At 38.0% G+C, this 11,670-nt stretch overlaps 1 protein-coding gene across 2 annotated transcripts; it reads left to right on the forward strand.

Moving 5' to 3' along the window:
* Window positions 1-998: 998 nt before the first annotated feature.
* On the forward strand, window positions 999-8,134 carry asphd2 (aspartate beta-hydroxylase domain containing 2). Of its 2 annotated transcripts, XM_051117984.1 has the most exons (5): window positions 999-1,473; window positions 1,693-1,783; window positions 2,154-3,347; window positions 4,167-4,280; window positions 6,908-8,134. In XM_051117984.1, exons 3-5 carry the CDS (start codon window positions 2,453-2,455, stop codon window positions 7,015-7,017), a joined length of 1,119 nt encoding a protein of 372 aa, XP_050973941.1. In that variant the 5' UTR covers window positions 999-1,473; window positions 1,693-1,783; window positions 2,154-2,452; the 3' UTR covers window positions 7,018-8,134. The 2 variants fall into 2 exon arrangements, with proteins under 2 accessions (XP_050973941.1, XP_050973942.1); XM_051117985.1 differs by lacking the exon at window positions 1,693-1,783.
* Window positions 8,135-11,670: the final 3,536 nt, after the last annotated feature.

Below are 11,670 nucleotides of genomic sequence, written 5' to 3' on the forward strand. Positions count from 1 at the left end.
TCAAATTACGATAAAAGAAGGGGGTTTTTTTTTGGTCATGAACAACTCAATGTTTAAGAAATCGTTTGCGTGTAAGATTCAATGACTTGCTCATTGCACAAAACTTGTCGCCAGCTGGTTAACGATAACCAGAGTTGGGTAGATTATTTACAAATTGTAATCCGTTACTGATTCCAAATTACATGACAAAAATTGTAGTTAGTAACGTAATCCATTACACTACACATTATAGGTAGGCCTAAAATAATCAGACTACCTTTAGATGACTTTTAGATTGCTTTTGACCTATCTCATTTTTCACATTCATTTAAATAGGATAATCTTGTACCATATTGATATAAAATACTGAGAGTAAAAAAAAAAAAAAAAAATTCCATTGTTGTTATCAACAACAAAAATTGCATTAGACATTACATTACGTCAAGGTTTCCCAGACTGGGTTTGTGAAGAAACTGCAGGGGGTTTATGAGTTTAATGAAAAGCTAATAATGAATTAAATCATAACAATGTTAAATTAAAATAAAAAATGAATCCAAATAAAACACTGAAAAATGCATGTTGCGTGACCATAAAAGAACCATAAACATGCAAATGTGATGCTTGATTATCAAAATATTTATCCCAAAATCCACAAAGTTGGTGAATTTGTATATTTTTATGTGTTTAAAATACAAACGCCTTTGGTAAAATAACCGACTGAGTGATAATTCAAATAAAAATTAATGCAGTGTAAAAACATGTATTAAACCTGAATTATTTTTGTATATCAGTGGTCAAATGCTGTGTAGCCACCTGACATGACCGATGTTTGTATGTGAGAATCAGTAAATTATGAATAAATTATTGCTATTGTGTAAATAATATGTAATCATGTAATTTTTGTAGATAACATGCAGAAAGGCTTACTGAATTTGTTATTAAGTGAATCTTTTTGTGATCGGATAAAGATTCGATTCACTGGGATGATTCGAAATCCCCCCCACTACTGTCCGTGACACCCTCCTTATGCGGTTTACAACCTGCACGCATCAGTGGGCTGTATGAGGAGGCTCTATTTTAATAGCTAATATACCATTATTATTACAATAATAATACTTATTATTGTTATTACTATTATTATTATTCGTGTTAATGTGGTTACTAGAAGCAGTATCGATATTAATATTATAATGAAGCATTTGTTATGGTTTCAGTAGCCAGTCAGTCAGTTATGCGTCTTCGTTATATAAACGCCCAGATTTCAGTGATGAGACGTCGGACGCCTGTCATATTGTTTTCTGCTCAGTTGTCTTCGGCATTATGGACGTCGCCTGACAGCGCTTTACGGACATACGGGCAGGACTAGAAACTGCAATGAAACACAGCGACAGGGAGGTGTCTGAGAGGGAAGTGTAGAGGCAGGGTAACTGGCAGCGCCGGGCGGAACAACAGTCGCTGCAAATCTGACAGACAAGAAGTGCCGCGAAGCTCTCGGTAAATATGCAACTGAATGGGCGTCATTTGCGCGTTGAGTGGTTACAGTCTTTGCATGCTTAATCTTATAATTTAAATGTTGGACTAGATGGCTGGGGTTTGTTTTTCTTTGTGTTGTATTATTATACGCATTCCCCTGCTGTTACTCTCTCTCAATCTGTGATGACAGCCGCCGTGAGATTGAACCTTAGATTTGTTTTTGTCTTTTATCTCTACTAGCCTGTCAGGTTGCATTCCATCTGAAGGATCCTAATGCCACAGTAATGCAACAATTCCCTGTTGTCGTTACCTCAGGCAATTAGGTGATAAGGTAAATTTTGTCCCTGCTGCAGGTTTGTGTTGACTGTCTGCATGCTTTTATTGCAGTATGGCTTGGAAATTCTCTCATGACTCATGATTTTAAAAAGTGCAATGCGGAGGTGTTGCAAAGATTGAATTTCAAATGCCATACCCGTGTGTGCTGCGGTCTCTATCAAGCTGCTCATCGGTCTGTGCGTGAGTGTGGGGAGGGGTAGAAGAAGCCAAATGTGTGTGGGTGGTATATAGAAATGATCATGTGGTCAAGCTGGGCCATCAAGGCAGGTGTGATGCAGTTTGGCTCGATGGCAATGTCGGCGTAGTGATATTCCGCTGCGCTTTATCACAAAATTTCTTTATATCTGCTTTTTTCTCTCTCCCAGGTGCCCTCGGGTGCACTGTGTCCCTGTTGGTCTGGATCAGGAGGCGAGGAGCAGCTGAATTATCTCACAGCAGCACACTGTCAACTCCAAATGCATTGAAACGGAAGAAAAAAGCTTGCTTGCATTAACCGAAGCAGCTGGCACGTGATCAAAAAAAACCCTTGATGACAGGCAAAGGCTGTCACTTCAAGCCTTCCGATGCACAAGCCAACAAATAAGAATATCTAAATCATATCTACACATGCACGTCTGAGCGTGTGCGTTTGAAATAGAGTGTGTATGTATGTTCGTATGCAGGGATGGAGTGGTCTTTAGAGCGGATGAGGGAATGGGTGGCAGGTGGCATGCAGTCGGTGCGAGAGTGTGAGTCCAGTGCTCTAGGCACTGCTCTTTGTCTCGCCCTTCTGTTTATTTGGTACTGCTACCGTGTTGGATGCGAACACACCGCACCTTCGCTCCGTGGCGGTTTCAGCCCCGAGCCACGTGGCGGAGCCGTTCCTGGTGGAGTTCTCGCCTCTGACCTCTCGGCCCGCGGAGGCTTGTCGAAACTCCGTAAAGTCGGCGGGGTAGGAGGAAGTGGAGTCGGCGAGGAAGAACTCAACGGCTTCGCCTACTGCCAGTCGCCTGAGTGCTTCCGTTGCGCCAAACCTGGCGAAGGCCTGAACCAGCGGCTCTACCATAGCCTGCAGGAGTATGCCAAACGCTACACCTGGGCCGGCATGGGCCGTGTGCACAAGGGCGTACGTGAGCAAGGCCGATATCTCCTCTGCAACCGCCCGTCCATCCAAAAACCTGAGGTCTTCTTCTTGCCAGACCTTCCCTCTGCTCCTTTCTTCTCACGCGAGGCACAGAAGCATGACGTGGAGCTCCTAGAAAGAAGTTTCCCAGCACTTCTAGCAGAATTTGAGAGCGTTTATCGGCTGCCAACCAGTCGGACCGGGTCTTCGCTTCCACTGGGCTGGAAGGCCAACAGCACACCTCGTGGCCAGTGGTGGACCTTCTATCTGGTGAACCAGGGTACTCCAATGGTGCTGAATGCCAGGCGATGTCCACGTGCGTGGAGAGTGCTTGGACAGCTCCGTACCTTTATTGCGAATAATGTGTTTGGAAACGCTTGCTTCTCGGTCATCAGTCCCGGAGCCACCATCACTGAGCACTACGGGCCAACCAATGTACGCCTGCGCTGCCACCTTGGTAAGAAGTCAAAAGATGTAAATACGTGTACACTAGGGCTGTCAAATGATTTATTACGATCAATCACATACAAAATAAAAGTTTTGAGTTTGCCTAATATATGTGTGTGTACTGTGTGTAATTATTATATATATATATAAAAACGCATTCATATGTATATTTAAAAAAAATATTGAAGTATATGTATTTATTATAGTTTTTAGATAATTTATGTTATATATAAATAAATTATTTATGTACACAACATATTTTTCTTAAATATATACATTAATTTGTGTGTATTTATATGTACATAATAACTACACACAGTACATACACATTTATTAGGCAAACTCAAACTTTTATTTTGTATGCAATTCATCGCAATTAATCATTTGACAGCCCTAGTGTACACTATCAGTCGAATTGTGAGCGTAAGAGATTTACCATTTCAAAATCTTTACAAACCCAAACTTTGAACAGTAATGTATTTAAAACCAATCACTGTATGTTTGAGCTTGTTCAAATTTGTAACCCACTCAAGCCACTTTATGAGGTGCATCCTGGGATGTGTTGTAAACAGTATTGAAGAACTAATCTAAACACTTGAATGCTAAAATGAACAATTTATACATAGCTTATATTTCTCTACAATACTGATTTCAAACATTAACCCTTGAAGCAAAGGATTTTATGATTATGAGAAACATAAATTGTCGAATGCAGTCCAAACGTCTGACTGGTAATGTAAGCGTTAAATGAGTGCAGCAATATAAATGTGGATGTCTGTGTGGATGTTAAGGTGTGTAAGCCATTTTCTGTGTGTGTGTGTGTGTGCAGGATTGAAGGTGCCCTCTGGTTGTGAGTTGGTAGTTGGTGGAGAGCCGCAGTGCTGGTCTGAGGGAAGCTGCCTGCTGTTCGATGACTCTTTTCTTCACACTGCTTTCCATGATGGTGAGAAACAGAAATAATGTGTATAATAAGTATAATAAAAAGTAGTGCATGAGGCTTCTATTCAGGATTAAGAAAAAAACTAACTGTGCAGTAGTTATTGATCGATTTCTAATGGAAAATATATTTTTTTCAGTGTGGCTGGATATAAAGCCAGTATATATGACATCTCACTATTTAATTTATAGATATTAAGATTTAAATATTTGCAGTGTTTATATTTATTTTAAATAATATTTACTAAAAAATAACAGATTTATACTTTAGATAGAAACTTTATGATTACTCAGTAATCTGGTAAATTTGTGCACAGTGGGAATCATATTTTCTCAAATGTCAGAGCTAATTTTACATATAGTACAGAGTGAATATTTCATGATATGGCATAGCAAACTAGATATAGCACAGCATAGTTTGAAATGAAGGATTTATAGTTGCTTGTTTATGAGTATCCAGTGACAGCAGAATGCAATGTGTATTTGACAGTATTTTAAAAAAAGTATTATAGCATTTGCCTTTGAATTATTACACAGAACTGTTAAACAGAAAGAGTAAACTAATGACGCTGGAGAATAGGAGCTCCACCAAATCTACAATTAATCAGTTGTAAGGAGGCCCTGAGTAATTAAGAGGTGATTACATGAGATGCATTTTTGCATTCATAAACAGCTACCATTAGTCAGCCCAAAACACTATCTAAACACAACCTTTCCTTTACAGTCTTTTGTGACTCCCAGCAAACATGTGTGACCCTGGACCACAAAACCAGTTTTAAGTAGCACGGGTATGTTTGTAGCAATAGCCAACAATACACTGTATGGGTCAAAATTACAGATTTTTCTTTTATGCCAAAAATCATTAGGATATTAAGTAAAGATCATGTTCCATGAAGATATTTTGTAAATTTCCCACTGTAAATATAGCAAAAATAGTTGTATCTCAGCCAAATATTGTCCTGTCCTAACAAACCATCAATTGAAAGCTTATGTATTCAGGTGATGAAATCTCAAACTTAAGAAATTGACCCTTATGATTGGTTTTGTGGTCCAGGGTCACAATGATGCTCTCACAAAAATATGCTCTCACCTGAGAGGCAAGATCCTCGAGCAAAGACAAATGTGCTATCCTCAAAAACCAGTTCAAATACAATAAACACTTTCCATAAAGACCTTTAACTAGCTAGCTGTAACAAATATATATGTGTTGTTATACAGATAAACCTCTCTGTTTGATCAATAACAGTATTTTTATCATGACAACTCTCTGAAGATTTTAGCATGGTAATGGATATGACATTGTCTTTGTATTTTGTCTTGGGAGAATAGATCTTCTGCACTGCAGAATTGCTGCTGCTATTGGTTATTGCTGTTGTAGATTATTGCTGCTGCAAAGCAAGTACTGCAACTTGCTACTGCCAGTACATACCCAGATACGGTGCTGTAAGAATTTAAGACACACTGCTGCTGCACATGCAGTCTGTATAATAACCCGTAGCAGATCTATACAGGTGGAGTTGGGGAGGTGGAGGGTTGCAGAAGAACTCTGAAGGCATGCTGCGAAATGCTCTAGTGGATGCTATATGCTATATTCGCATACAGATTTTACATACAAATTTGTGCATATTAGGGATGCAGCAATACAGTTAGTCCACGGTTCAATACGTACCTCGGTTTTTAACCACTGTTTCCGGTTTGGTTCTGTTATCTTGCCACTTCAGTGTGTGTTTTTTTTTTTTTTTGCAACAGATTAACAAAATACTCTCGTAAAGCTCTATACACTGGAAAAAGCGTGGTTTAATATATGTCTGCTTAATTTTTCTTTTGAGAGAGGTATTCTTTTTTTGGATTTTTACAAAAAATAGGATGGGTTTCATTCATACTGGATGCCAGGGGGCGCCTTTGTGCAGAAAATCTACATATGCGTCAAAGAAGTATCACTGTTAAGGTTCCGTTCCAGCTTCTCTAATATGGATAAAGATATTGCTATTGCTGTAACTGAATAAAAACAAGATATAACGTTAAACGGTTTAAATGATGAAGTGTAAGGACAATAAACACTCATCTGCAATAATATATGGTTTATCTGTGTTCTTCAAGCCATCTTGTGTATTTTCATAAGCCCTTGCTAATCGACATACATAGAATATGAGTATAGAATTTATTGTCTGCCTCATTCTGTGATAAGAATCCACATCAGATCACATAAGGAAGTTATTTCAAACACTCGACTGATGTTGTGAATTAAAAACAAGTTATACGGTTTTTATACTTTAGTTTTTATAACTCTTTTGTTGGACAACAGGTATAGAAAGGCTTAATCATTGCATGTCATTAGAAGGGAAGATGCTCTGCGTGTGTTGCTTTTTTAAATATAAACAGGGAAGAGTTTCCCCATTTCAGCATGTGAAATTGCACACATACAGCAAATTCCAATAGAAATAAATCAAGGAAGTTATTTAAATGCAAAACCGAAAAACTGCAATTCACAAGTGCATATTGAACCGTGGATGTTGTACCGAACGGTTTGATATTTTATTGAGAATTGTGACATCCCTAGTGCAAATGCACACTTAGTGATTCATGTTTTAGTATTTACCACTTCCTTCATGAATTCCATATATGTTTGCCTAGGTTCTCCAGAAGATGGCCCGAGAGTGGTATTCATGGTGGACCTGTGGCATCCAAATGTGGCCGCCGCCGAGAGACAGGCTCTGGACTACATCTTCACCCCTGGGCGCTGAAAAAGAGCCGCACAGAGAAAATGGTCAACGATTTCCATTGTATTAACAATATGAGATGAGTGCAAAGGGAAAGATAGAGTGTGGAGAACAGTCTCTTCCTCTAGTGTACGTACCTTTACTCTCACTTTCCCTATTGGCACTGCTTCAGTAGAGACTTCAATGTACCGTCACTATTGTACATTATCAGTGTTTACAGAACTCTTCGAATCTAACCATAGCAAAAACCTGCTGGTGAACTGTGCTTGAGAAGAAGCTCTTGCGTTCATGTTGTTCCTACAATTTAGCTGCAGGGTCACATTTACACCCAGTGAATGTCATAGTATCATTTCACCTAAAGCATAGCCAGTCAACCGCACATGGAAATGCACTTTTTGCCAAGCCTGGTCGCTATTACAGCCAGGTAGGACTGTATAGGAAGCACAGTACATTGTTTGGTCTGTAAATTTTTACTGAGGTTAGGCTTACAGAAGCTAAGCTAAACAGTCGTAAAACGACATATGCTGCAATGACAAGGGTTTTGAAGAAAGTGTGGATATATGACAGAGATGTTATGCGAAGTGAACTGAAGCACTACCAGCTATTGTGTAAAACGACCTCCATTAAACGCACTAGTGGCAAGTTGTTTTGCCGCCACACCTGAGTCAGGGTTGGATCGCTCCAAAGGGGGAAGAATATGAGCACATCAAGTCAGCCTGCTTTCCACTTTAACTCTTTCCTACCCTGAATTTTCGAATCAAATCGAAATGCGTTATCAATCGCTTTGTATCTCTGTGAAACTTAAAGAGGGACATGGCGCTTATTGTTTTTTGGAAAACACAATGTTCTGGCTGTTAATATGTGCTATAGGTTCTACCTTATTGTGCTTTGTCGTACTGCTTGTAAGCAGAGCTTTCGTGGTTGTCGCATCGATATTGGTACATTCCTTTTGTAAGACGACAGACAGTTTTGAGACCGTTTCGTGAGAAGTGACATTTTATATCATTGTGAGACTTTTGGAGTTGCAGATCAATTTTATGACAACGTTCCTACTTCCATGTTTCCAAATTGTGTGCCATGGACTCACTTTGCAATGGATGAGTAATTCTGTAGATTTAATAAAGAATTAATTTAACCCTTGTGCCGTGCTGAAAATCCTTCATCTTATTTGGTGTTCCCAGTTGGATATGGCTTGCCTTTTAAAATTTGCTTTTACAAATATAGCCTTTACTTGTAAATTAGCGTTAAGAGATTATGTGAACCGGACCTTTTCAAAAATACCAGTAAATTCGTTCTGGTATGAGAAGTTGTAAAATTAACAGTAAATTACCAGTTATGTGTTTTGTGTGAACGCAGAACAAGATTACTGGTATAAGCAAGCACGAGTTTAAAATGTGTTGATGTAAGACGTCTACTCTGGGCCAATCATAACATTTTAATGCATAAATGTAAATGTTTACAAAAATGAAAACATCAACAAAAACACTGACTGCGTATTACAGCTGCCCCCTAATACTTGACTAACTATTAGTCAAGGAGAAGAGGCTTCGATCAACCAAAATTTTATTAGTCACTTAGTTGCAGAAAAAAAATATATCCACAGGAAGTGGCAAAGTCACACAGTCTGTGATGGACAGATTGTTAACTGCTGGTCTATGTGGTAATATAGTACATCGGATAGGACGCTCACCTATCATTCATCGACCTCAAATGTGGCTTTTATTCTGAAAGATATATGTAGTAGCAACTTTACATAGCATTCAAACTAATGTTAACCGAGGACAATGTGCGCTATTCAAGTGTCTGTGGGAAGTGTGGAAGTTGATGCATGACAGATAGAGGCTTGCTTTTAAAATACTCTGTCATTTTTGTCATACAGATAATAGGGGAAATCTTAAAAAGTACAAAAAATATCTAAATTTGGGGGAAAGTTGTTATACTATGTCTCAGCAAAGTCAGAAAGAAAGTAACAAACAGATCCTCAAATGATTTGAATACAACATATCAGAATTAATATCTGGATTTGTGTCATTTGTGACAATGCTTGTAATTTAAATATGTTAAAAAAAATAGCATAACACACCATAGTCTTTTGTATTCATGAAAATTAACCGTGGGTGTTTATGAAAGAGAGATCTCGCAACAACAAAATTTGCTTCTTCTCAATAGCATACCTGCTTTTTTTAACAAACATTAACACAACATGCTGGATGTTTGGAGGATTTTGTATATGGGGGTGGCAGATAGATGGGTAGTGCTGCAATCGGCAGCCATTATCAGACTGCAGCTCTGGAGATTTACATAACTAACCTCTTTTGCTAACACAGAGGAGAGAGAGATAAATAGTAGATGAATGAAACGTCAGATGAAAGGCAGATGTAATCCACCTACGGTCCATATCTGTTCTCTGGATGGCATTTTGCAGAGGTTGCAGATCTAATAATATTCAGTTAGTGTCATAAGTCTTTAATAATGCAGAAAATAATTAGAATAGCATTGCAAGCAACACTATCTGCATAAAGGCTCACATGATTTTTCTTATATTAATATTAACAGACTTACATGTACAGTATGTTGAATCCACTTCCCTGTTGAAACTCCATCACAGAAATTCTAATGGTTTCTACTACAAATACCATTACAAACACTACAAACCACCAACTTTTAACCATTAAACCATTTTAAAAATGTGTTTTGGGACATATTCCATTAGGATTTAGTTAGTAGTAGCCACCAATAAAAGGTGACCAATTACCAGTATAAACCCACAGGTTCCATTACAGTTTTCATTAAAACCAATACAAGTCCTATTATAACCAGTAAAAACCATCTGATGCTGTCTGTTGCAATATACATTTTCAGCAAAGTGCACTATCCATTCAAATGTATGTAAAAGAAAACTTTACATACCGCACCGCATCACGCCGCGCTGCTTTTACAGTATTGTGTATGTAAACACACGATACGTTAGTTTGACCGTTGCGCTGGCGTCTCACGTGACACGGCGTTCTAAAAACGCGCCATTTACGTTCAAATAATTTAACTTTTTAAAAACTCGTATGTGTACCAGCACAGAAACATTCGCCTATCTACTGCAATGTAGCATCATTGACGCAAGGGGGAGCTAGACAGCCATTTCTCGGTGGAAGTGACAGGGCGACTGTACAGCAGCTAATAACGGGTCTGGATTAATGTTTCCACTCATCTTTTCAAGGTGAAGGTTAAGATTTTTAATTGGATGAGCAAGGCCTACATCAGTACAAAAGGGCACCTTTTACCAATAGCAGTGTCTGAAAGAGAAAACAGTGACGGATGTTGGAGGTTGGCAACATAGTGAAGCGACATTCTGAAGCAGACAGGGACACTGCAGGGCACATTCCCTGAGCACTACAGCAGACAAGCTCTCAGTCTGTGCCTCAAAACACACACACACATAAACTACAACCATTTTTTCTAACAAACCGGCATTGCTGAATGCAATAGCTGTGAGAAAGGCAGGAGAAAAATATGCTGAATAATATCAAATTATTATTTTTTTTATTACAATACACCTATTTTAACAACATTCATTCATCATTCATGAATATTTAGAACAAATTAACAATCTGTTTAGATATCTGCAAATTCAAAAGACAGATATTACCACATCATAGGCCTGTAATTTGCATCAACCCCTGTTATCAAAGGCCTACCTAAAAAAAAAAAAAAAAAAAAAAAAAAGGCCTATAAAGGCCCTTTGCTGAAAAAATAAATAATATATATCCAAATGATCAGATGCACGTTTAAACAAAAGAAAACAGAAGTCTGAGAAATAGGTTTATTTTAATCTGAATTATTATCAGAATCTACAATTTTATGCTATTGTCTAAAAAAAAACTAAAAATGTTAATTACTCTCTTTCCATGATTTACTGCACAATTTTAGAAGACAACAATAAAATCTCAGTAATATCACCACGGAACTTTGTCCTTTTGATTAATGTTGTGTTTGCATACATCTTTTGAAGATGGCTTTTAAAAATAAGGCTTGGAATGAGTAAGGCAGAGGTGGAATTTTGGTCTAAATGTCATGTTTTATGCAGGTTATCTCAGTTCTGGTTCATAAGGAATAAATGGACCATGGAGTGGCCTGAGGCTGGGATGTCCTGCACACGCAGCGCAATGGGATGCTGTGTTTAATCAAGTGAAAATCTGTGGGCGAGAGAAGAGAACTCCTCAACAAGATGTGTTCTGAAAACTTTATCACCCCGGGGACACAGAACACATTCAAGATGGTTGAAAACCCGGGGTGGATGGGAAGGTTTTATTGGAGTTAATGAAAATACGTTTCTTAGTTTAAGGCAATGGCGTAACCAAACACTTAAGAAGAACTGAACTAAACAATAAAAATGTAAGCAATGAAAAAACTATTAATCAACCAATTTTCTGAATTTCTCAGTGTTTATTGTGGTTACAGTACTTTACGGATCGTACTTTATGGATCTGATTACTGCAAGCAAAGTATACATATTGCATAAACTTTAGATTTGCTGTTTTGTTTTATTTTAGATTTATTTAACAAAAATACATGTTGGCATGTAGTCAGAACAACTCAGAAAATATTGACTGGTGATTAGTGAAAGACTTTGGGGGTTAGAAATAAAATCAGAAAATTTAGGATATCAGAATGAAGCTGACA

This window comes from Labeo rohita, chromosome 8 (genome assembly GCF_022985175.1).
Source record: "Labeo rohita strain BAU-BD-2019 chromosome 8, IGBB_LRoh.1.0, whole genome shotgun sequence".
NCBI classification, from domain to species: Eukaryota; Metazoa; Chordata; class Actinopteri; order Cypriniformes; family Cyprinidae; genus Labeo; species Labeo rohita.

Coding starts and splice junctions, on each gene's coding strand:
- asphd2 (XM_051117984.1), top strand. CDS start 2,453: ATGGAGTGGTCTTTAGAGCGGATGAGGGAATGGGTGGCAGGTGGCATG. Junction 3,348..4,166: donor ACGCCTGCGCTGCCACCTTG/GTAAGAAGTCAA, acceptor GTGTGTGTGCAG/GATTGAAGGTGCCCTCTGGT. Junction 4,281..6,907: donor TCACACTGCTTTCCATGATG/GTGAGAAACAGA, acceptor ATGTTTGCCTAG/GTTCTCCAGAAGATGGCCCG.